The 27,499-nt window shown below is 44.6% G+C and overlaps 1 protein-coding gene across 1 annotated transcript in view; it reads left to right on the top strand.

Moving 5' to 3' along the window:
- Positions 1-27,499, top strand: part of LOC146816791 (extracellular calcium-sensing receptor-like) — a 264,038-nt gene that overhangs the window by 223,417 nt on the left and 13,122 nt on the right. Inside the window, exon 6 of the mRNA XM_085609573.1 lies at positions 7,420-7,540. Coding sequence (XP_085465699.1) covers positions 7,420-7,540 — 121 coding nt within the window. The remainder of the gene's footprint in view (positions 1-7,419; positions 7,541-27,499) is intronic.

The raw sequence follows: 27,499 nt of genomic DNA, 5'->3' as shown, positions 1-27,499 counted from the left end.
AGAGTTGTACAGACACATGGTTGAGTAATATGACAGTTTACCAACACATGTTTGATGTAGTGTAAGACAAATTGCCACACAGTCCACATGTCTTCTTTGTGCCAGGAGTGATGGTCTCCCAATTCTATGAGGCAGATCTACAAGGAAGTGCTGCAGCTTCGCACCGCAAGCCCTTTTGCTGTGCCATGCTGCGGTACTTCCGAAGCACAGGGAGGCAACATATTTACAAGAATATGGCGCATCTCTGTGTTTCCCCCTGCGCTGGCACACAAACTGCAGCCATGCGCTGCTGCAGGCACCCTTGCACCATGATGCAAGGATGCCTGCGTCATGGGGAGATTGTTTTGGGGCAGAAAGGGACACCTTCCTGCACAAAAACAATAACAACAAGCATTTTCCTCTTTCAATGCGTGCTGTAGAATGCACGCATTGAAAGAGAAAAAACGAGGAGAAATGAAAACATTTCTCCTCATTGAGCCTCGCTATGCCACCTCTAGGGTGGCGTAGCATTCAGACACATCTCCAGATTTACGGTTTCTCGTATATCTGGAAATGTGTCTTGTTCCATGGGTGTTGCGTGGGATGCCCCAGGGCTCTGCGCTCAGTCCATCATTGTTTAATCTGTATGTCCAGCCTCTCGCAGCGGTCACCAGTGGGACCTCACTATGGTCTCCTATGCGGATGATACACAGCTGTTGGTGACCCTGGCGGAAGGTTCCACACTGAATGCCTCTAGGTTTAGAGGCAACCTGGCGGCCGTTGCAGATTGGATGACCACTAATTGCTTACAGCTGAACGCTAGAAAAACTGAGGTTTTGTTAGGAGGGAAGAACCCGAGCCTGTGGAGTGAGCGATGGTGGCCAAGTGTCCTGGGTAGTACTCCTAATACCAAGACAGTGGTTAAAAACCTTGGGGTCTGGACGGATTCCTACCTCAGTTTTCAAGACCATATTAAAAAAGTTGCCGGCACATGCTTTGGACTCCTACGGGGTCTTAAGCCTCTTCTGAAGTTTTTCGATCCACCAACGCGCCAGTTTATTGTCCAGTCAGCTATTTTATCTCGAGTGGACTATGCTAGTTCTCTTTTATTAGGGGCCAATCAAGCTGAAATAACTTGGATGCAGCACGTTCAAAACACCGCTGCTAGAGCCTTGTTAGGGCTCCCGCGGCTGTGCCCCTCTGCCGGCGCCATTCAGAGACTTCATTGGCTTCCCATGGTGGAGCGCATTCAATTTAAGACGTTGTGTCTTTCTTTTAAGATTCTGAAGCTGGCTACAACTAGCCTGCTTGGTAACCTGCTTACTCCATATGTTCCCCCACTTCAACTGCGCTCCTTGGGGCAGCATCTGGTTATTGTTCCCCGTGTAAAACGCCTTTGCGCTGGGGGACGGTCTTTTCGCTGCCTGGCAGCCAAGTTATGGAACTCTCTGCCTGTTCAGATTCATAGGATGGACTGCTTGTTTGCCTTCAGGAAAGCAATTAAAACTTTTCTTTTTCCCCCAATTCAGTCTTCTTGGTCAACCTTCTATTTTGATGTTCTACTGCTTTAGTGTTTGGACCCGCTCTCTGATGCTGCAGCGCCAGGATGCCCCTTTGCTGGGGCAGCTGTGCGCTATAGAAATCCGAATAACATAACATAACACCCACAGCAACACCCATGGAACGCCCCTTCAACGCAAAGTGCTCCGTGTGAAGAGGCCGTATTTACAAGGAGAGGAAAAGTCACGCAGGGTGGCTTTTCTTGTCCTTGTAAATATGGAGGAGACCCCTGCGCCACCCGTACATCACGAAAAGTGACGTACTGGTGGCGCAGGGGGCTTGTAAATCTGCCCCTAAGTATCTTGTCATGGCATCTGTTACTTGTGACATGGCCTACAGTGCACATAGGATGCTGTGAATGAGCCATACCGGGCCTTGGTAGGTGGGGGATATACAGTATTGTGAAATGACAAACAACATTGATTCCATCTGTATTTATGCCTCTATGATGGCATGTGTAGTTGTTGAATAATTTTTTTAATGATCTGTGCAAGGACATGGCAACATGTTGTAAGGGTGTTAACAGGTTAAGGCTGAGGTCCTCCAAATTTGTGTGTGTTGGCCAATGTGTGAATGTAAATGTTAGTTAATGCTGGGAATGCAGGTTATGTGTACACACAGACTGGGGTGTGTGGCCACGGGAGTGTATGTTAGACCTATGTAGAGACATTGTTCTATCTCATGTCCTAATGTTGGGGCTATGTATATGATGGTATGTCCTCGTACAGTTGCTTTCACTGACTGATAACATTCATCAGGTAGTGATATGCCAATTTAGTGTGGTCAAATGTGTGTTTTTGAACACTGTGATGCCATGGTCTTTGTGTGTGAAAATCATTTTGGGTAGTGTCATGTGCCTTCCCTTTTGGACACAGATGACAGCTCATAGTCATGGACTGGAGCTTAGTTGAACCTCTTAAGCATTTCACTATTCTATGTAGTTGTAGAAATGAAACCTGAGGCTTTGATTGCCATCAGGACCAATTTGGAGAAGAGATGTCCCTAGCCACAGGTGGGGTCTGGTACCATGGATATCTGTGCTGATGCTGATTTAGGCCACCTTCTCTCAATGGACATTATAGATGACCTTGTTTGCGGAGTGATCTGTGCCCATTCGAAGATGTTATTGTTAAGATCTGTTTGTACATTTTAACGCAGATGTCTTACACCTATTTCCAATGCCTTTTCAGCATCAATAGAGACAAGCAGAGGAGACAGTGCCGACAATTTTGAGGAGACAGGGGTACACAGTGGCTCCAGTCAGGAGACTGACACCGTCGGAGTCAGTGGCACGGAGGGTAAGGAGCGTGCCCTAAAGGAGCAATATTATACCTCATCCTCTGAGTCAGGCTCCCAAGGCAGCTCCCTGGTGGTGACAGTCCACACCAGCCTTGTCCGACACCCCCCATTCCATTTCCACCCTCCTTGTTGCTCCCCAACAAGTTGCCTGGTTTTGCTCCTGTAAGGAGTGGGATATCGCCTTTGCTCCAGGCACTTCAACCCCTGTCCCTGTGGACCTAGCTGCCCTGAATGAGGAGACTATTGACCTCCTGAGGCAGATCTCTGCTGGGCAGGATGCACTGTTGATTGCAATCCAGGGCAGTCAAGCCTGATGGCACAGACACTGGAGATCCTGGAAGGCTTTCAGAGTAGTATGTCTGCCCTACAGAGGTAGTTTCAGGCACTTGCCTCCTCACTGATGGCAGTCTTTTCCCGAGCCCAGTCTTCCAGCCCACCTTCTGCCTCTTCCCCATTCCAAATCCTATTCCCCATGCCTGTCCCAAGCAAACAGCCACATGCAGAACACCTATTTCTAAACTCAAAAAAAGCAAACATGCCCCCACTGAACAGAACCTCACCACCATGCCCAGCACCGCCACACACATACACACAGAGAATGCACCAACAGACACAGCCGAGGCACCCCAGACATCAGACTCACAGACATGAGCCCTAACAACAGGAACACCCATTCTACAGACAGACATTCCCACTACCTCCCAAAGCCCACCCCTTGTCATCCCACCTCCCAAGTCTCCCACTGAAAACCCTCAGGTTCCCTTAGGAATTCCCTCTGCTACAACCGCTCTCCCCCCATAGTTGACCCAACTCATCCCAATACCAACCCCAGCCCTCCCAAGTCACATCCTTGAGATGCCTGGCTTACCCACTAGATGCCCCTTCTTCAGGAGGTACACCCCTGGCAGTGGCAAGTTAGGCAAGTAGAGTGGTACAGCATTGCACTGGGCCACATTGGACAATTGGACCGGCCATTGTCCTTCGTTATTATCTTTAGAATAAAATATGTTTACTAATAGATGACATATCAGTCCTGCCAGTCCATTTCATGCTATTGCTGTTATGGATTCCTTAAGTATGTGTGACTACAGTTGTGTAACTTTGAGCCTGTTTGGTAATCCATTGAAAGTGGTGAGTGTGATGTGACCTTTGTACCTGTTCTGGAGTTACAGTGGACGAGAGGACATATTCATTGAATGGATATGTGAGATGAAATCCAAATGGGGGTGACATTGCATTGTGTAGTTTTCCATTAGGTAAGTATTTTAGCTTGGCCACAGTCAACCACATTTAGCTTGCCCTTTTCCCTATGATGTAGTTTGGGTATGTCTTAGGTGTATTGAAGTTAGATATGTGTATATCCACACATGGATGGTGTCGACCTCGCATTCCTTTGTGTATTTCTGCTTGGCCATGTATCCATTGTGCAGTCTGAACATTTCAGCTGCTTCCTGTAGATCTGTGCCTGATGTTGTTGGTGCTGTGTTTGCCTTCCTAAGTTGCACTTACCCATTGCATACACATGCCTGGCACTTTGTTATGCTATTGTTTGTCCCTGATACACTTCAGTTCCCAGCTCAAATGATCTTGGAATTTGTCAGACATGTGCAAAGTGAAGTGTGGCCGACTGCCCCAGGCTTTCAGTGTTCCCCCGATACCCAATGGAGGCACAGGTATCCTGCAAAGAGGGTTTCCATTGTGCCCTTAGGATGTTTTTCTCACAGCTTCTATGTAATCCCATTGAGTGACATTTCCTTTTGAAGTGGGATATGTGTGAGAGTCACCTACAGAGTTGTAGCTCAGAAGGTGTGCTTGACTTTGAGGACACAACCACACTGATGTTACTTTGACCTCACAATGGGAGCAGGGATGTGTGCATTGTGATTGTGTAATTCTTTCTGAGGCTTCTTGGTCGGAGATTAAATCCCAAGGCCTCTTGGTAGTTGTAATCAATTCAGCATGACTTTCTCAAGACTTCAGAAATGGTGAGCAGCATGACAGGTGTAGATAAATAGTAACATGCCAAACAAGTGAGAAAGGTAATTTCTTATGTGTGACAGACATTGATCGGCGTGATATTGTGAAAGATGTGGTGTTGTGGTACACAAATGAAAGCAGACCTCACTATAACTTTAAATAAAATGCTGATATGTCCGTTTGTGTACAGTGTACTCAGAGGTGGATTGGGTTCCATTGTAGGCCAGGGCACCCTAAAAAATCAAGTGGGCCACATTTGCGGATTGCTCATTTTCACCAAATACTTCTTCTGGTCAAACAAGTGGCCCCCAGCTGTACCTCATTACCAGCTCATTGTCCTAGCGCCTACCTTACCAATCAGACCATGTATGTACTTGTGCAGTACCAATGTTTGGATGTTGGAGGGCATCCTACAACTTTTTTTGGGATGATTGTTTTGAAACTATCCCAGCCAGGGACACTGTATACATGAGAAATCATTGGGGATCGCACCTCCCTTGCCTGGTTCATGGCAAGTTATTGTTTTGCAGAGGAGCCAATGGCAACAGGAAGTTGTGTCAATTACTGCCAATTTCATCCACGATGGTGTCTGTTTTGTATGTGATCGAGAAGGTAGAGCAGCAGCAGGATGGATAGGATGGGATCCATGCCGGCTCATGATGTGTGGAGGTGAGTAGAGGTGAGTTTCGTCCTTATATCCCTCCCTTTCCTCCATCTCAAATGCTTGGTTTGGACCATAATGCTTCTGCTGGCTGTGAGGGAACTCGAAATGGATCGCACTGTCTCCCTTGCGATCCAAGCCTTATACATCCTAATTGGATCACCAGCAACCGCAATGATCCGAGACAGCTGGTGGTGTCAGTGGTCCTCACACAGCCAAAACATCAAACTTGTAATAGGGCAGTCGGATTGCCGAACTCACCGCTGTCGCTCCGCTCCCTCCTTGGACTGCCAAACTCGTGATCTTTTGTGTCATATGAATTATCTCTGTACTTCTTGGTGGGTGTTGATAACTGTGACATGGAGAAGCCTAATTTTGGCTCTACCCTTTCACGTCATGTCTATGCCATATACACGTGCATGTAGTGGCATATATTTGTGTACTTTAATATGAAAAATGTAAAGTGGAGCACTTGACCGAACTACTGAAGGTGCATTTGCTGTATAATTAACACATTTAAATGAGTGTGCATACTAATGTTTTCTTTATAGTTGTACGGAATTACAGTTTTCATATATATATTTGCATTTGTGTGGTTTGAGTAATTTTGTTAACTCCTATATAGTGGTGTATTCATTTGGAAAGTATCCTGCATTTATTTAATAACTGAATATGTATCCATAACAATGCATTTGAATGTGTATTGAAGTGTTTTGCTATGTTAGCTTGACCAAAGGCCTTAAGCATTTGGACTCTAATGTTTAACCTTCAACGTGAAAGTTTGCTCGGGTTGCAAAGATTTCTTCTTATTTGCCGGTGCATTCATATGATGCCATAGTTAATGAAAGGCACATTGTGTGTGAGAGATAGTGAGGCTCAGGAGGAGAACTGTTGGCAAAGACAAGAGGCGCTAGTGAACAAAGCAAAGTTACCTATCATGCCATATTTAGAGACGGGAGAAATCCAAAGACATCCTGATGTTCAGACCATTAAATGAGAGTATCGAATAAGGTTACCAAGTTTTACCGTGAGAAGGTGGAAAAGTAGTGGGACTATGACGTGGGATTCTCAGATGTTCTGTGGAAGTTTAATTGGTAGTCACACTTTAGCTGTGGTCAGATTCCATTTAAACTCAGAGGTGTACAGTCTTCTTTGCTATATTTCTGTCATGTGGATTTATGCTATGTAATACTCCTGATTTTGGAGAACTTGTACAGACGTCTCTACAATGCTGACACCTTTCTGCTGAAATGGATCTAATTAAGGTTTCACCAATTACTGCTACTTAGTACAGGTTTAGTTTAGGTAATTTAAATGTACTCAAGCATAGGCAAAAGAACCGTAAATCATATACTGATCACCAGTTTTTGTTCCTTATTTTCTGCATTGCTGTTACTGAATTCCTTGTCTGTTTTATGCTTTTGAGACTAAACTTTGTTAGACAATTTGGACTGCCAGTAGTGATTCAGTATTTTTACACTGCATTCTTGAGACTTGTAAATATCAGTTTGACTTTGCGTTTGTTCAACCTACATTTAATTCCATTTATCGACTTTGGGTCCTCACTGTGTAGCCAAATGAGATACTGTTTAAATTAAATTATTGGATGATATTAACTCCTCTTTATTTCTCAGGCATCTAAAAAAGTCCATCTCAGTGAAATTTGGATATTTAGCTTACTGCTTTGGCAGATGCGTACAATTTATGCTCCATCTGTACCACCTGCAGTAACAAAACTATGTCTGTCTGTGACTTCCTGTCTCCACACTCTTCACTCATACTAACTGAAGTTGTTTACTTGAAGGCTTTAATGTCCCTTCAGCAGACCCTCTCCTCTTCTCTTTCTCGCTCTCATTCTCTTAATTTCTCTTTTGCTCTCTTTCTCTTGTTTGCTCTCTTTTTGTCTGCTATCTTTTACATTAATGCCTGTTTTTAACCTCCAGGTACCACGGTCTGTCTGCAGTGAGAGCTGTCCTACGGGGTACAGAAAGGCTGCCAGAGAAGGGGAGCCCGCATGCTGCTTCGACTGTGTACTTTGTTCACAGGGGGAGATCGCCTCCAATGGTAGGTTTGGACAGGAATAGTTCTAAAAAGATTGTCATACAGATATAGGTAATTGAACTGAGCTGTGGGGGTGCTGTAGCACCCTAAAAATAATTATGCTGGAGTTTGGAAGGTGAAGGAAAAAAGATACCTTTAAATGTTGTTTTCATCTTTTTACATATGCAGTGTGCACAAAGACAGAAACCAAATGTGAGGTTATGTCTTCTGTCAAATTACTGCACATTTTTTAACATGGAATATAATGCAGACTACAGGGCATAACATGGGATTAAACAAATATGTCGGTTGAAGTTGAAGATATAAAAATATTTACTATATACAATATTGTCAGGATACTGCAACTTTGGGATATCTTCTTTAGGACTGTTTAATAAACTTGAAATTCTCCTTTTTTATTGGAAAAAGTATCAAAATATAAAATGCAATAAGCACGAGGACAATAATATTTATTTCCGATAACAATCAAAAAGACAGACCATAATAAAATGAATAAAAAAATAGTGCAATGCCATTCATACAAAAGCATTTATAATTTCTAAATAAGTTAAAATCACGGATAGGGACTGGGCATGCTAAGAGCAAAGCCTTAACTAACTGGAGCCCACACTTTTTTTAGTTTCCGCCTTTTTGGTTTACAATGAATAATTGGGATTTCCAAGCCACAGACAAAGATGAACTTTTGCCAACAAGCTCTAGGATCAGGAGGTTTGCTCTGCCACCATGCCCCAGTAATACACAATCTGGCCACTATAACTGCATAGGACCTGATTCCAATCCGGTTAGGAAATCTTCACGATCAAATCGGTTCGGAAATGGTTTCTGACACACTGGGATCGGAAGAGTCCGACCAACTGAGCACAATGCATCTGGATGCTTCCAGATACGATTTGGTTGGACTCCCATTGACTTCAATTAGAGCCTATGTTCCTAACTGCATCCTAATCAGGCCCTCTGTCGGGAAGACACGTTCCCGATCCGATTTGGAAGGAGCAAATGCCGTTGGAGGCCTTCCTCACCATATCGGAATCGGGCCCTAGGTGGGAAAGCTTTCCTAACCGCATCGGAATCAGGCCCATAGAAGTAAATCAAAGCCATATTACACAGAATAAAGCTTAAATGGCCATGCATGATAGGTTTAGGAACATATTCAACTTCTCATCATAATAAGTTGTTTAGTTTATAAAAAAAAAGCAGAAGCACAAACTGCAGAGAGGGAGGAGCAAGAGGCAAAACTATGGGTAGCATCTGCTCCTGGCGACGAGCACAAGAAAATATCAGAAGATGGCCGAAGGCTGATTGTAAACTGTCTATGTGGAGTATATGTATAGAGTCTTAAAAATGGGTCTTGAATCAAGACACATTAAGTATGCCTTTAGCCAACAGAACACTAATACTGATATTCCCTTCGGTCACCATTAAGTCTAAATTCTTAGTCCACTTATTTGCTAACAGTTGAAAATGTTGTGTATTGAGGCTACACGCAATAAAATGCTAATGGACCGGAGATTAGGTGATTGATAAAGCCGCTAAAAAAATGTATTGGGGCACATAGAAATATCCTTAGCTGATAAATAGTCGACAAAAGGTCTGAGTTGGAGAGATTTAAAAATGCCCTGCTGATGTGCCCCATGACGACCCTGGAGTGTCTCAAAGGAGTAAAATATGCCATCAGTCGCATCTCCCCTCTTGAGGCGGAAAGCCGGGAGGTCCTTTTTCGCATTCTTGCCCTATCAATAAGTTGTTTGCTGTTTAATTGAGAAGCTTTTTTACCCTTGCTTGTTTTAAATTCTTGCTTCTATTCGCAATTGGGCGTCGTGTCTTAAAACTCCCTCAGACACTGTAATTAGTATTTTTTACCTGCCAAGGCGCTTCCCCGACCTGTCGCTGCCCGGACCGCTCTCAGCTGAGTATTGACGTTGAGAGTTCGGTCCCGGGGAGACGAACCTGGTTTTGGCGGCCATATTGGGGGTATTCCAGCGCGCGGACGCGCTCTTGTCATCTATAAAAGGGGATGACGTCTTCTCCGCGCAGCGGACGCGCTTTGCGGACGGGCCGGAACCAGGCCGGAGTCATGCCAGAGTCGTGCCCGTCTGCGCTCGTCAGCGCTAAGGAGGTGCAGGGGGCCAGGCATGCTGTACGGTGTCTTAGCTCCCCTCCTATTAATCGTTCGTACTCACTCAGTACCCTTAAATCCCTCAGACCACCCCTGCTAACATGTCACTATAAACTTTCACCGGGGCAATTATGCCGCCGTTGGACTTGCAGATGTATGAAGGAGTCTGGGACTGACCTTCCAGCATCTGTCACTAACTCCTTCAGGAAAACTGGGACACAGGAGCCCCCTTGAAAGAACTTGGTTTTCAAATCAATGCCCGCTCTCTGGTCAAAAATAATTTAGCTTTCAGAGATTTTGTGTCCCAAAGGAAACCCTCATGGGTTTTTGTTACTGAAACGTGGGGCTCAGACTCTGCAGGTCCTGATCTGGTCAACGCTCTCCCTGACAGCTATGCCATGGTAAGACAGGATAGAGAGGGCCGTAAAGGGGGTGGAATAGGCATAGCCTATAAGAACACCTTTACCTGTCGCATGGAGCATCTTCCTGCTCCCCATAATTCTTTTCAGGCTATGTTCTTTTCCCTTAGCTCTTCTCCCACAGAAACCTTTTCTGGTATCCTTATCTACAGACCCCCAGGCTCTAGATCCTCGTTTGGCCCCGACCTTCTGGAAATTATAGAGCCTTTTTTAAACAGGCCCTCCCTTACTATTCTTGGGGACTTTAATTTCCATTTGGAAAACAGTAACTCTTGTGATACGCTATCCCTTGTGGATCTGCTGGCCTCCTTTTATCTTCTTCAAAAAGTACTATCTTCTACCCATACTGCCGGCCATACGCTAGATGGAGTCTTCACGAATGACCCCAGGTTGGAGCTAGGCCCTTCTCTTCCGCTCTCCTGGTCTGATCATAATGCAGTCTCCATGAAATTTACTCCTTCTGCTTCTCTCGCCCTTAGAAAAGATAACAACTGTTGGGTACAGAAGAGGAGTTTCTGGGGGCTGACAGATCATTCCTTGGGTCCCCTCATTGCCAACTTCAAACCTCTTTCCTCTCAGGATATTGACTCCCTGGCACTGGAGCTTGAGAGCACTATCACAAAGGCTCTGGATACTCTTGCCCCCCTCAAGTCTCTATATAGTGCCAGGAAACTCCCGTCAGCGCCTTGGTACTCCGACTCTCTCAGAGCTCAGAGGCAGGCGTGTAGGAGGCAAGAAAGGCTCTGGAGAGCCCAGTCCGATATGGAAGGTCGGACTAAGCCCAGAACTCTCCTTAAAAGCTATAAAGCGGCGGTGCTGGCTGAAAAGCAATCCTATTTCTCCAACCTTACTTCGTCTCTCACCTCCCCTGGAGATCTGTTCAAAATTGTAGACTCCCTATCCCTTGTCCACAATCCAGATCCTATAGTTCCCTCACAAGAACTTTGTGACCAAATCTCCTCCTTTTTTCACTCTAAAATCTCAGACATCTATACAGCCCTCCAGACTGATAATCTCACTTGGGCCCCTTCTCCTGACCCAGGGAATACAACTCTCCCTATCAAAACCTACCCCAGTTTCCCCCTTCTTACGGCCAAGGACCTCGATAAACTTCTGGATTCTCTAAGGTCAGGCTCTCCCCTTGATCCCTGTCCGCTCAAAGTTTTAAAAAACTGTAGAGCAACTCTAATCCCCCCTTGTTGACAGTTATGAACAGGGCTATCTCCAGTGGGGTTTTTCCAGCTTCCTGGAAAACTGCTATTGTAAAGCCCCTCTTAAAAAAGGCCACTTTGGACCCTAGGATTCTAAAGAACTTTCGTCCCATCTCCCTTCTTCCTGCCCCGGCCAAGATGTTGGAGGCCCATTTGAACTTCCATCTTAGCGCCTTTCTTGATGAGACCTGCCTGCTGGACCCCTCTCAGCATGGCTTCAGAAAGGCGCACAGTACTGAGTCAGCCCTTACAGTGGTGGTCAATAATATCCGCGCTAAGGTCGACAGAGGTCAGACTACGCTTCTGATCCTGCTCGACCTTACAGCCGTGTTTGACACCCTGTCCCCTACCATCTTGGCCACTCGTCTCAGTGAGCTGGGGGTGGAGGGCTCGGCTCTTAGTCTCCTTTCCTCCTTCCTTAACAACAGGGAGCAAAGGGTTAAATTGGGTGACTTCCTCTCCACCGCCAAGCCGTTGCAGTGCGGGGTCCCTCAGGGCTCTTCTTTGAGCCCCACACTTTTCAACGTTTATGTGGCCCCGCTTGATAGGCTTGTCAGGTCTTTTGGACTGGAAGTTCTCTCGTACGCCGACGACACCCAAATCATGGTCTCCCTGTCACAATCCGCTGGGTCCACGGCCCTAAACTTCAGAAACTGCATGGTGGCCGTAGCAGGTTGGATGACGTCAAACTTTCTAAAGCTGAACGGGGAAAAAACTGAGATCCTTGTGTTCGGGGGAAACAAGGAGGTTTGGTCAGCCGATTGGTGGCCTTCATCTCTGGGATTATGCCCCCAGCCATCCCCTGTTGATAGAAATCTGGGAGTCCTATTTGACACCTCACTTGCCTTTGACAAGCAAGTGAATAGGACTGTTTCCACCTGCTGTGGGGTCCTAAGGGTGTTGAGAAAGCTCACCCATTACCTCACCCCTGACGCCCGGAAACAAGTATTGTTTGCCCTCTTATCCTCGCGCCTGGACTACTGCAATGCCCTATATCTTGGGATGAGTAACAAACTGGTTCATAGGCTGCAAGTGGTCCAGAACGCAGCAGCAAGGTTTGTCGTCAATGCCCCTAGACGCTCCTCAGGAACTGCGATCAGGAAACACCTTCATTGGCTTCCGGTACATGCCAGGATAAAATTCAAAACCCTGACTATCATTCACCGGGCTCTTCATGATGCCGGGGCTGAGGGCATCAGGGCCCTAGTGTCGTTCTACACCCCAGGCAGAGCTTTGCGATCTGCCAGTCAGAAGTTGCTAACTGTCCCACGCGTTGCGAAAGCAAGGTGGGGAGGCAAGGCCTTCTTCGCTCTTGCCCCCAAACTCTGGAATGAGCTTCCCCTTGTCCTCAGGAATCAGGAATCTCTTATCCTTTTCCGTAGAGGTCTTAAAACGTTGCTTTTCTCTGAAGCTTATCCCTAATACTTCCTTTTTTCTGTGTCTTTGATCCGGCTGATTGTTTTTCCATCAGTTGCGCCTTGACGCCTTCGGGCAAAGTAGCGCTTTATAAATTCTTCTTCATTCATTCATTCATTCATTAGAGCACAGTTTGCTGAGTTGTTTAATGTCAATCTGATGCCAAAATGGTAAATAACCCTCGCACAGAGACAATGGTAAATTGGCGTTACGCCCAAGGCAAGTATACTGATTGAAAGCAGAAATACTGCAATATGTCTGAGGTCCAAACCTTATGATAAACAACCAGCGTTTTAAAGCTGGTGCGTATAAAGTAGACTGTATCAATCAGTCCCTGCAATGTTGGTGAAGTGCAATAAAAAATCTGGTACTCCAGAAACAGATAGGATAGCCAACAATCGGCCCTACCCATTACAGCCAGAAGTCGAAGCCCTAATGAAGAAAGAAAATACAGCTACAATGCGGGAAGGGCCATACCGCCCATATCACGAGGAAACCGTAAATACCGTATAGTACAGTGGGGGGTTTTATACCCCCATATAAAGCCCTGCAGCTAGTCTCAATCATTTTGAAAAACGGCTTGGGAAGATATATTGGTATAGACCAAAGAAGGTACAAAAAGGAGGCAAAATAACAATTTTAATCAAACTGCAGTGGCCAATCAACCCCAGATGAAGCTCATCCCATTTCTGGAATAGTGTCATAAACTTGTGATAGAGCCTCACATAGTTAAGCTCAACCATATTCTGCCAACAGGGAGAAATGCAAACCCCTAAGTAAGTGGTTTCCTTGACATGGCAGAAATTTGCAGGGCCTACAGCGGAGCTGGTTATAACTTGGGTTTTGCTGATGCTCAATTTATACCTGTAGAATGTACCAAAGCCAGCAGCCAATGCCTCAATGCCAAAGAGTGTCTGAACAGGGAATGACGAAAGGATGGAAATATCATCTGCATAAGCCATTACCTTGCCCATGACCCAATTTAAATGCAATGGAGGTATGGTATCCAGAACGTGGAGTCTCTGGATAAAAAGATCCTAGTATAATGCAAACAGTAACGGGGACAAAGGGCCGCCCTGCCAAGTGCCCCGTTGTAGCATGCCGCTATCAGAAATTTGCCCCATATTAACAATACATGTGGATAGTGCAGTATAGAGAGTTTTGTTCTTCCTTATAAACTTCAGTCCAAGCCCCATTTTTGCCATAGCCAGCCAGAGAAAGTTCCATGCGACCCTGTGGAACGCCTTTTCGTTGTCAAGGAGAATCTGGGCCTGATTTAGATATTGGCAGATGGGTTACTTTGTCACAACGGGGACGGATATCCCATCCACCGAAATCTGAATCCCATAATATCCTAAAGGATTTAGATTTCGGTGGACATGATATCAATCCCCTTTGTGACGGAGTAACCCATCCGCTGATATCTAAATCAAGCCCTCAGTCCCGCTGGCGCTACTTGTTTTTCTTCAACATCAAGAACAGAAATGCCACATTGACTTGAACCATAGTATCTCATCCTGAAATAAATCCATGCTGAAATAAATTGAGGATGCCAATGAGCAGCTGCAGTGTTACTGGTATGCAACCTCTCCCCTCAGCGCCATGGCGTGCTGCGGAGGATAGCCGAGGAGCGAGCGCAGGTGAGTGCAACCAGTGATTAGCCGTGCGCTGCCATTTTCCTTGTGCCATCATTATTGAAAATAGTCTTGAAATTCTCAGTATGAAAACTATAGTGTACAAATGCACTATTGTAGATGATAGTGTACAAATACACTATTCTAGATTAGATGTATATATGATCTAATAATAAATTTACTTATAAAACATTTACATGGACGGGAATCTACATTTCAATCATACATTTACTTGTTTTATTAATTTACTTAATGTGAATGACTTTGTTATGAAGCTAACATATGAGCACAGCAGGATACACCTATTGTTTTACATATCTATAGCATTATTAACATTAATAAACTCAGAAATAAATTGTATAATAAACCGACATCCATTAGTTTTTGCTACAGGATAGAAGGCAATAGCTCACTGCAAATAAATTGAATAGTCTCATCATGAGTTAAAAGGAAATGCTGGAAGTCTGCAGGCTTTTGAAGCTGAAGCACAGCACGTCTGTGCACGGCAGTGGAACAAATAGGTTACTGAAGAATCTAATAAAGACTGTTGATCACAATAACATGTTCACTATGCAATAGTAATGATGAACAATCTTGTGCTTGTCCCGCCCAGGAGCATGTCAGTCCCACAGTGTTCTGATTGAATGATGCATTCTTCCATCAATGACATCAGACCTTGCTAATTATAGTGGCTCGTATGTCTATATCAGAAAGCACAAGCCACCAAGTGGGTGCCTTGTACAGTATCAATGTATGCCCAGGGCAGAATTCCATGTCTGACCAGTAGAGGGCACTATCTGGTCTTAAAAATATTGCATAAGGACAAAATGAAATGCTCCAGTGAGGTTTCCTGATGCAGTCGGATTGCAGGTAACCTATTTCATCAGGAGAAAGTGATTTTGAGGCAGTGGCAGCTGACACAAACACACACATGCATCCTCACACTCATTCATCTACATGCACACTCACTCACACTCATACATTCACACAGTGATGGCCAGTCATTTGAGCAGGCTGCCTTCCATACACCCACACACATACATGCTCACATTTAACCATCTAAATGTACCCTCATTCACACCCATACATTCACTAGCACTCACCCATACACCCACCATTCACAAGCACATACACACACCCTTTCGCAGCATGCATACACAAATACTGTTACATTCATACGTACACGCACATGGGGCATAGTTAGCAGTGTTCCAGTGCACAGTATCAGTGTACACAAAATGGAGGAAGTCCACACAAAAATACTTATTTTCCAACAAAGACCTCAATTGTATGACTTCTCAAAGTCTTCACGTGTTGCTTTCCTGGTGATGATTGTGTATAATTTCCAATCCTCAACAGACCCATCTCAGGCTATCAGTATTTATTTCATGCGCCAAACATTAAATAAAAGACAAACTTACCAGGCCAGAGAAGTGATCCCAGGTGGTGGGAGGAAAGCCAATAAGGTTCCTGGAGGAATGGGACTGCTGCCTCCTCTTTTTGACTGATTTTGGGTTAGCCAATGGGAGGAGGCGGCAGTCCCTAACTCGTCACAAAGTTGGCTGGGGTCATGGAGGTTTGTTGACCCCACCCACTCTGTGATAATGTGTCACTGATTGACACTTGGCCCTGGGGACGTTAGGGCGTAAATCGGAAGAGTCTGTGACATCAGGGGACATGGTTGAAGTCATTAGAGTAAAGTTTGATTTCTTTCTTAGCCCTGTACTGTAATCGCCTTGTTCGCCTCCTGCGGACTGATGGAGCTCAGATTTCACATATAAAATGTATGCATTATTATAAGACAAAAAGCTGCAGACAGCATTTCTAAAATGCCACGCAGATGTTGGCGCAAGCAAAATGAAAACATGACATAAGGCCTGGTCAAATGTATTCTTTTTTAAGTGGCAGATTTTGGTGCATGAAAAGTGAAAACATGAATCAGATGCTTTTAAAGGGTAACACTTTTGGTACCTACAGTGAAAATATGAAATAAGGCCTGGTCAGAATGCTTTCAGTTTAAAAGTGCTTTCATGTCAAAAAACATGATCAATTAATTAAACAGCCATGTTTAAGTGTGATTAATCAGTATGTAATCTCACTATAGAATGCACATTAATTTAGAAAATGTATTTGTACTTGCATATAATTGTACTGAATTAACATGTATTTTTGCAAGAGTAGAAATGTGCTGAAATGTGTTTTTGCACTGTAGAAAACCATGTGATTTCAGTTTGCTGTAGTGGACTCAGCTTACTTCAGTTTTTGCACCTGAAGACTGGAAAGGAATGTGCTCCTTTCCCTACCAACTTTCAATGAAAGGGCTTTGTTAATAAATCACGCCCTCCTGTTTCCGTCTCTTCGACCTTCACTATGTTGAATATTTTTTTTTTGTACCCTGTTTAAACAGTGGAGTGAAGAGAAAAACTCACAATTAATACTTTTTGTTTATAGAAACTGTAATTGTTTTAAAATGTAAAAGGATTGAGGGTGGGCGCAGTGCTCCGCTCCGCCCACGGAGTGTGCATAGTACTGCCCACTTTGCGCTGCGCAAAGTAGGCGTAGGAAGGGCAGACTACGCACACCCCACGGCGGAGCAGAGTTGCCCGCCACCCGCCTCCCTCCCGCCCTCATTTTACAATTATTAGAAACATTAGATAAAGAAAAATTACTTACCTGAGCTGCCGCGTCCCGGGGCTCCATCTTGCTGCTTCCTGGATAGCTTCTTCCTCATGAATGCGCATGGGCGGGCGCCCTCGCATGCGCATTTGTGAGGAAGAAGATATCCAGGAAGCAGCAACGTGGAGCACCGGGACGCGGCAGCTCAGGTAAGTAATTTTTCTTTATCTAATGTTTCTAGTAATTGTAAAATGAGGGCGGGAGGGAGGCGGGTGGCGCGTAGTGGGGCTATGCGAAGTGTGCGGGTGGGCGTGAAGAACCAGAACCTTATGGGCCTGGCGGCGCAGGGTACGCCTTAATCTCCTGGGTTCTCCTGCTCCAGCTAACAGAGACACGGGGACACTCTGTCGGCGTAAAAGATCAGTTTTTTTTAGCTGCAGCTAGTACAGTTGTCCTAGAAGTACACACGGTATGTTCTAAGGAGACTGCCACTTCACTCCGTGGCGCACAATCTTTTATAGTACATAGGTGACATATACATTAACGAAGGACATACCTAAAACATACATGAAGAATCAATAGGAATAGTCTAAAAGTAAGTCAGAGCCAATAGAAAAAGTTGGAAAACAAAAGTATTGAGTAACTCGAAGAAGCCTCACCTCCAACTGTGTTTGCCACCCCTCCCACAGGTTAAGGTATTAACGTGTCTGTAACTGACTTGCAGGTGGCGAGATACGTTCGTGCGTTTTGGAGGACAGTTGTGAAACGAGAGAATACGAGCAGAGGACAGCGAAGGCCAGAAGATAAGATAAAGTCAGGAGAGAATAGTGTGAACCAACAGATAGTTGAGACAGGGATTAGAAAAACCAGACAGGGATTAGTGTACTCGGCCAGTCTCTAACACCAGCTTTGTAAACAGAGACACAAGGCTATTTTGACACAATATTGCAGGAAAAGCAGAAAAGACTTCGTTCGTCGTGCTGCCTGAGTGAGGGCAACACAAAATGGCGGCGGAGCACAAAATGGAGGCTCAATACGATCGTGATCGAAAATCGAATTTCCTCAGACCCTCCTTTTGCCAGAACTCAGGCAAGATACACAGACTCACGTCAATCTGAGTCGATGTCGATGGCCATGAGGTCATCAAGCTGTTGCTGTAACATAATTCTAATATTCTCTGTTCTTTGTGTCTTGGGTTTTGGGATGCACACAGTAGCACAAAGGTCGCAGATGGCGGGACCACAGTGCATACAAAGACAACAGGAGAAAATGATAGCTCAAACCAAACCAAGGAATGTTAGTATTTTCCAATCCCATTTGGACAGTAGTCCCCAAAACCATCCCAATAACGACCAATCTCCTTCGTCTTTATGAATCGACTCAGTGATTATATGTAATTTAGAGATGGCCTGGTACACTGTCGGAGCATCATCAGGTATATAAATACAGCAACTTGATTTGATCAATTTACAGACTCCACCACGATCTGCAAGAATAACATCTAAGGCAACTCGGTTCTGTAAAGTCATAAGACGATCCGCCTGTAGTTCCGCTGCAATATTACTCAAAGCTCCTACAGTGATGTCTATGGTAGTCTCCACAACACGAACCAGTTGTCTCATATTCCTGCTGTTTGCCATAGGACCCCAAAAAGGAAGAAATCCTTTTAGGAAGTCTCCTCCCTCTTGTCCTGCTGTGTCTTTGGAATCAATAATTCCTCTGCCATACCTGTTTTTATGAAAATTTGAAGAAGCAGTGTATGTAGGGGGAAGAAGAAAAGCTATATAGCAAGTTCCAGAAAAATCAGTCGGCAACCACGTATAGGCTCTATCGTGACAGATGAAATACGTGCCCTGAGATGGCACTAACGGCGGCGAATTCTGAGATGAAAGTATGTATGTATGGGAACAAAAGCTTATTCTCTGTTCGGTGTCAGTAGTTTGGCCATTTATTTGCAAACAGAAATTGCCTTGATGAGGTACAGTCCAAATTGGTGGAGATTTTCCCTGTTTAACCTTATCACTAAGGCTAGTGATATAATGAGTGATGTTCGAATTAGTATATGCTTTTCTCTCATCAGCAGAAATTTTACTATTTTCCATGATTTTAGCCATAGCTACCATTCCCTTTATCAATGAACTATGACTGAAATTTGGTCCACCAATATAAGAACTGACAGGATGTTTAAATCGGCTTTGATAGGCGTTAGAGAAAATTACAAAATAAGCCCAAGCAGAACCTTCATAAGAGAACGGAAGGACTAAATATGGCATTCCTTTTTCTGTGGTATGAGGCATTAATCCACACACCCAACAATCGGTTGTATTAATTACTAATTGGTGTTGGTGTAATAACTGGATAAACAAATTATTGTAATATTCGGTTCTTCTAACGAGTTCATGTTGAGGAAGTGTATGAAATAGATGCGGAGAGATAGTAGAATAAGAAGGCACAGTAATAGAAGAAGGGACAACTTTTTGCTGCATAGCATAAACAATCCAACCTATACACGCCAATAAAATACATCATAATATAAAAACACATAAAGTTATACCGCAACGACTGTATATTATTTTACAATGATTGTCTTTCATTTTGTTCCTTCTCTCTCTTTCGCCTAATGTAGTTTCCATCTTCTAAATGGATGCTCACGGCAATCTTCCTTAATCACTTGGTCACGATTGTCTGCCGTCCTATGACACTGCAAGTCCTGCAGGCCTATTGCCACTACTCAGGTCACAACCAAGACTCCTACCGTGACCCTGCAACCGGGATAGAATCTACATAGAAGAGAGAATCTCAAGTTTTCTTCTTCAGTCTGGGTCTTAAATCGTAATGAGCCTTATCAGGTACAGTCTGATCCTGAAACAATGTTCATGGATTCGTGGTATTCAGACGAAAATGTTGTAGTACAGCTTCTTGGAGAATGTCGTTGTTTTCTTTTTCCGACAATGTTCCATTCAAGCGCGCATCACTAAAAGGTATGAATCGTGGAACCTTCTCACTTTCAGAGTCTCTTATACCCTTGCGGACCCACTGATCAAAGGGCAAAGGCAAAGGAACCTTCTTGCAGTGCACGCCGTGAATCCAGTTCTTCTTTCCTTCAACCTTTACTGCTGTACGAGTGGTCAGGAGAACCTGACGGGGTTCTCTCCAGCGAGGCTCCAAATTCTTCGTCCTTTGGAAATTCTTCACACAAACCCAGTCACCTGGTTGGATGGAATGACCTGAGTCTGTGGAGGCCTCTGGCAAAGCGCTCTGAACCTGTTGATGGAGAACACGCAATTTAGTTGTGAGGTCGTGCAAATAATCAATCAACATTGGGTATTGCAAGTCTGAATACTTTTTAGGGCGAGGGACCCCCCATATATTAGCTGGGCGTCCGAAAACTGTCTCATAAGGGCTAAGTCCCAAACGAGAATGTACAGCCGTTCTGGTGGATAGAAGAGCCAAAGGTAGGGCATCGGGCCAACTAAGGCCTGTACTAGCCTGCACTTTCGCAAGCTTAAGCTTTAAAGTACCATTGTAGCATTCTACTAGACCCGCTGACTGTGGATGGTTTTCCGCATGGAACTTCTGTTTTATACCAAGACCTGCACAAACTTTTTGCATGACTTGGCCCACAAATTCACTCCCATTGTCACTCCAGACAATGCGCGGCAAACTAAATCTAGGGAAGTACTTTGGCTGTAGATAAAGCAGTATTGTCTTTCAAGGGTAAGCCTCTATCCATCTGGAAAAGGCACATACCACCACTAGAACATATTTGAGATTGTTGCATCGTTCCATGTGAATGTAATCGATTTGCAACACCTCAAATGGATAGGTCGGAGGAGCAAAATGACCTGCTGGAGTTGGGGTTCCCTTTCCCGGATTGTACATTAAGCAAATAATACAATGTTTCACTACATTGTCTGCACACTTCGGGATTCCTTCGTTTTGCCATACTGGAGCTAAAAGCTTGCATATTCCTTTCGCACTTAGGTGGGCTGGACCATGCGCCATAGTAACTACAGGTAGTACATAGGCATCTGGTAACAGCCAACGTTGGTTCTCGGACAATTCCACCCAACATCCCATCTCATCTAACATTCCTGTACTTTCTTTCAACCTACTCAATTCTTTCTCTGTAGCCTCTTCTTGAATTGATTTCACACTTTCTACTGTATCCTCATATATTCCTCTTTCTCTGACCCAATTTGCAGGGCCCGCAACATACATGCGACTTGTAGCATCTCTAGCTGTCTTTTTCGCTACCTCATCCGCAAATGCATTCCCGCAACCAACATCGTCAGTAATCTTATGCGCACTACACTTCACAATTGCTATCTGGGTAGGCAAAGCAAGTGACTCAAGAAGGTCAGTCACCAACTGACCATGTTGTATCTCAGTGCCGTGGGAAGTAAGGAATCCCCTTTCTTTCCACAAACGTCCAAAATTGAACGCCACACCAAAAGCGTACTGGCTATCGGTGTACACGTTCACTCTTTTTTCTTTGGATAACACACACGCTCTGGTTAAGGCTATCAGTTCAGCTGCCTGAGCTGAATTATGTCTGATGCGTGCTGTTTCCACGACTGTATGCAAGGTAGTAACAGCATAGGCTAAAGTTGTCTCTCCATTAGGAAGCTTAAAACAAGAACCATCTACCCATAGCGTTCCATCCGGATTCACTAATGGCGTATCTGTTAAGTCAATTCTACCTTTTGTCTGTTCCTCAGTATGGAAGAAACAATCATGTTGTTCTTGAACACCTTTCTCTTCTGGAAGAGGCAACAAAGTAGCTGGATTTAAAGTATTACATCGTTTGATATGCACGTGACTAGCCAAGAGCGTCAGCTCATATCCAGACAAACGAGCACTCGTAAGATGCTGTGTTTTTGTTCTGTTTAGCAAAGTATACACTGCATGTGGCACCATAACAATGAGAGTATTATCTAGCACCACTCCAGCAGACTGTCGAATAGAAATTGCTACTGCTGCTGTCGCTTTAAGGCAACTAGGCAATGCCTTAGCTACTGGATCTAACGTAGCCGAAAAATAGGCACATGGCCGCTGTTTATCTCCAAATCGCTGTGTTAAAACTGACAACGCACAACCTTCTCTTTCGTGAGCATAGAGCGTAAAAGGCTTACTGTAATTAGGAGTACCTAATACAGGAGCAGAACACAAAGCAGCACGTAAGTCAGTAAAACTCCTCTGACATTCGTCAGTTCATGGAAGGGGCTGAGGCGTATTTTTCAAAGTGAGTGCCAACAAAGGTTTGGCCAACAGAGAGAAGTTAGGGATCCACTGCCTACAATAGGAAGTAATGCCCAAAAAGGCACGTACCTCTTTGTGTGGATGGCACAGACATTTGCGCAATTGCTTGGATACATTCTGGGGCTAATCGTCTTCCCTCCTTTGATAAGAGATGACCCAAGTAAGTAACCTCTCGACAAACATATTGTAGCTTAGAAGGTGAAACCTTATGATTAAGATCGGATAAGTGTTGCAACAATGCAACCATCACATTCTTACATATACCCTCTGAATCAGCTGTGATTAACAAATCGTCCATGTACTGAATGAGAGCAGCACCAGACTGCAAGGAAAAAGCATCAAGATGACACTTCAAAGCTTGACTATAAATAGGGACTTTCACAATAGCCTTGAGGTGCGCATTTGAACCGGAAGCTTCGGCCTCCAAGAGAGAAGCCAAAAATATCCCTACTCTCTTCGGCAATGGGAATACTAAAGAAAGCATTTTTCAGATCGATAACAGATAACCAAACCGCTGTAGAAGGTATCATCATCAACAGCGCGGTGATATCTGGGACAACAGGAAACTGTGGTACAACAATTTTGTTTACTTCCCGAAGATCAATTACAAAGCTATAAACAGGAGGCTGAAAAGGATCAGTGTGTTTAAGAACAGGAAGAATAGGGCTATTACATATGTTACCTCTCGTTTTCTCAACCACATCCTTCTGAATCAAGTCATGAACGATTTCCAAAAGCGCTCTTTCACCTTCAGTGGAAATTCTATATTGAGGAACGCGTGGTAATTCAGCATTGGGCTTGAGAGTAACAACATAAGGTGGAATTTCAAGACAACCAACATCATTTGGACCCGTAGCCCAAAGCGTTGTAGAAAGAGAGAGCAATTCAGGTGGGAATTGAACTTTAGACAAATACATTGGAGAAGTCAGTTTCTGTCCTAAAGTAAGATATACACCAGAAGGAGAACAAGATATTGTAGCATATATTCTTTTCAATATATCCAAGCCCAATAGATTCTCGCCGCAACCATTCGTTAAGAGAAGCGGAACTTCTAAATCATAAGGGCCAATTGAAATAGGCAAAGGGCAAGAAACCGGATTACGAACTGGGGCGCCAGAAGAACCTACAGATACATTCGTTAAGCCAGACAAAGGTGCCCCAGGGAGTTTTGAATGAATGATAGAACTTCTCATCGCACCAGTATCTAAAAGAAATGGCTCTGAAACACCCATTGTAGTGACATTAACATAAGGTCCATTCTGATCTACTGGAATCGACACAACTCCCTTACTTTGTCCATGGCTGTCCTAGTTAGCATGGAGACTTGCATTCTCGCCTTCAACATAACAATCCTCATTGTAATACTGTGTAGACCGAGCGTTTTGCTGATCAAAGTAGTTCACGGAATTAGAAGGAGGAAGGGAACGCTGTTCTTGGGTCAACATACCTCGACCTCTACCTCTGTTTGCTGACTGGAGGCCACCACGACCTCGTGGAGCGGATAGTGTCCCATTGCGCTGCAATAAAACCAGCCAACTATTCTTAAAATGACCTTCCTCCCTACAATAGGCACATTGATTAGGACCTAACAAAGGTCACAGAACATATGGCTCAGGCTTTTGATACACCCTCTGAAACTGTGGAGGCTGTTGAAACTGGGGCTGAGCATAACGAGGTGGATAAGCCTGTTGCAAGAGAACCTTAGTTTTCAATTCTTTAGTCTTTTTCTCTTGCTTATCTTTTTCTTCTTTATCTCTATTTTCATAATATTGAGCAGTAGCCAATATCTGGGCTGAAGAAGAAACAGCCCATGAACTCTCGGAGTCTTTCAACTTATGCGACAGCTCTGGAATCAAATTAAATACGAACTTATCTACAAATAATTGCTGTCCACCCTCCGTAGTCATGTCCTGACCACTGTGATCAATGAATGTCTCCTCAAAACGAGTGAAGAAATCAGAGACACTCTCATTTTTCTTCTGTTTACACGCGGCTAGTTTATCCCAGTTAACTCTCAAGACAGGCATCATCGTTTTCATTAATGTAATAATCCTACCAGGGAGTTCTGAAATCAAAGCATCAGGTTTCGCACCACCCACTTGGTCTCTATCTGCGGCAATTATAGCATCCCAGTCTCCACCTAATTCTTGGGCATGATTCTCTTTACGAATTCTAGCCCATAACGCTTGTGGGACTACATTCCCCATCAACATATCAATATCTGCTAAATTCATGATGCAGGCATCAACAGTCTGTGACAATTCTTTATAATAACCTGCAGGGTTCTTACGAGGATCCGGTAGAGACTGTTTAAGAGCCAAATCTTCAGATCTTTTCCAGGGGACATGTACCCATATTCGTTGGAAGTGAGCAAGAATAGCTGGATGACCACCTGCTGCTGCAACCTCTTCTCTCCATACCGGAGGAACTTCTCTCATTGGGTAATTTTTCAATGTCAACCTAACTGAGGGATCGGAGTCAAGAAAAGTCTGTGAGGTAAATAAGGTTCTAAAGGTAACAAGTGTCTTTACAGCGTCCTCAACCTTGGAACCCACAATGAGTCCCTTATCAAAATTAGCCTGAATATCTAACAGACCCTGAGGAACCAAACCCAAGTCCATATCCTCCCAACCTTTAACGAGAGTATCACACATAACATTAAAAACTAATCTCTGCGTAGGCGCATTCCACTGTGAGAAGGTAGGCATAATGTCGGGTACACTATACTGAGGACTGAAGGACTGGGCTATTCTAAGGCCCAGCGGTGCCAGGGGACAACACCTGAAACCTTCGTGGGTTACCTGTTCCGGCGTACAAAACACAGAGACACGGGACACTTCCTGGGGCGTCAAAGATCAGCATTTATTTACTGCAGGGATACAGAAATCGCAAGAAGTACACAACGTGTAGGTTCTGAGAGACTGCTTCAAATTGCAAAAGTGGATCGCTCCTTTTATACACATTTTCGTCATTGAACAGCATGGCGAACAAAAGGTTACAACTCAGTTCCCACAATAAACTTCAAAAAGGTCGCATTCATGTTTTCAGAAACCCGAAACATAATTACAGCAACATTGCCGGTTCCCAACTGTAAAAGCACATTATCCCTACATTAAGCACATTCCATTCTGACCGTAACGAATTGGAGGAAGGAACAGATGAAAAGGGGAAAAGGAAAACAAGGATGCACAACAGTTTAGAAAACAGTGTAGAGAGCAATATCGGGAACTTGATTGCAGGATCAAAGAACCCGTGCCTAATGTATGCACGACTGAAACAATAAACTAGCACGGCAAGATGAGCCTCGAGCGGAGCCATCTGCCCTTGCCGTGTCATCCCCCTCATCATAAAGACACCTTCAAAGGAACATGTGTCCTCCACGAAAGCTTGGGAATCCCAGGGTCACGAAGTGGACAGTGTCCGTTCGCTGGCTACTTGAGGGCAAGAGACAAAATGGACGCCGTATCTAAAATGGAACCCAAGGGTTTAGATGGGCATGCCCAGGAATGAGACGACCCGTACATAGTAGCGTAGCGAAAACGCGTACACCCACTAAACTCGTCATTTGCGGTTCGTAGATACCAAACTCGTCCATATTTGAACACACCCAAAATGTCAGTCAGATTCCCACGGAACCTCATGACCCTTCTCAATCCATTTGCGAGCGAGAGAGTCCAACCTTTCTCGTTCTTCGGAAGCTGGGAACTGACTACTAGACTGTCTTCAAGAAAATGGCGGAGACACATTTAACGCCTCAAAGAAAGGAGATGAAAGACCAGAGACCGTTTCTGTAAGTCGTTTACGCATAGACAGAGAATTGGACATAAGGATAGGGGACAAGGTATTAGGCGAACTAACTGAAGAGAAATCAGTAATTATCGGGGGAGCAGAGGGCAAAGAAGATGAAGGTAAAGGAGTCAAAGGCAAAGCTGGCAGAGGCGGCAATACTTGAGGGGGCAAATGTGGAAGAGCCGGAGCAAGTGGAGGCGCAACTGGCGGCTAAACAGGCTGTAGCAACGGGGGTGCATTAGCACCTTGTACATAGGGCGGAGGATATCTCAATAGGTGAGACATCAAGGGATCTTCCTCTAAATCCTTTCTTTTATCAGAAGGGGAAGCTGGCAACATCGGATAGCTTTTATCTATCGCCATACGATGCTGTCTCTCTAAAATTTCCATCGCATTGTTAACTTCATCATCTTTAAGTTGCTGGGCAGCCTGTATAATTGCCATACACTGTGCTTTCCTATCTCGTTTTTCTTGCTTAATTGTTCTCTGTTTGGCTTCCTTACGCCAAAGGCGGAAAGAGTCAAACATTGCCGGCCGGGTTTTTCTTTTAAATAAAATAGTTTCCAAATTATCTAGTATGTCAGGCTCAAAGCTACCATTTTCTGGCCATTTTAAAACACCATCATTCTTCGTGTATCAGATCCATGCCTCGTTAAAGGCAATGGGGCCAACACCATGTTTAGAATAGAGCTCATAAGTGGGAGTTCCAACCGAAGGAATCGGACAAGAGTCCTCCAGCCGGGAATCCCTATTACAACCAAAGCAACAAAGTTTCTCAAACTTAGTCAGACCTGGCATCGTTATTTCACCTTTACTGAAGAAGGAGACTCTGGATCCTACCTGTCCAGCGAACTATAGACCTATATCGCTGCTCCCTTTTCCCATTAAGATCCTGGAGAAACTGGTCACTAAACATCTGTCCAGTTTTCTGGAGACCAACTGCTGCCTGGACACGTCTCAATACGGCTTCAGACCAGCACACGGCACGGAATCTGCCCTAGTGACCGTGTTGGACGATCTTCGTTCGCGAGCCGACACTGGGCGAGCAGCCTTTTTAGTGCTGCTCGACATGTCGGCCGCCTTTGACACGGTCAACCACGATATCCTGGTCAGAAGGCTTGAGGATGTAGGGGTGAAGGGCTTGGCCCGTGACTGGCTGATCTCTTATTTGGGAGATAGACGCCAGGTAGTGGCCTTGCCACCATTCCAGTTGGAGATCAAAGTAGTTGGGCCTACTCAATTCTTTCTCTGTAGCCTCTTCTTGAATTGATTTCACACTTTCTACTGTATCCTCATATATTCCTCTTTCTCTGACCCAATTTGCAGGGCCCGCAACATACATGCGACTTGTAGCATCTCTAGCTGTCTTTTTCGCTACCTCATCCGCAAATGCATTCCCGCAACCAACATCGTCAGTAATCTTATGCGCACTACACTTCACAATTGCTATCTGGGTAGGCAAAGCAAGTGACTCAAGAAGGTCAGTCACCAACTGACCA

The sequence above is a fragment of the Triturus cristatus genome, chromosome 6 (assembly GCF_964204655.1).
Source record: "Triturus cristatus chromosome 6, aTriCri1.1, whole genome shotgun sequence".
NCBI classification, from domain to species: domain Eukaryota; kingdom Metazoa; phylum Chordata; class Amphibia; order Caudata; family Salamandridae; genus Triturus; species Triturus cristatus.
Note: the sequence above shows the minus strand (reverse complement) of the source record. Positions and strands in the feature narration are given on the sequence as shown.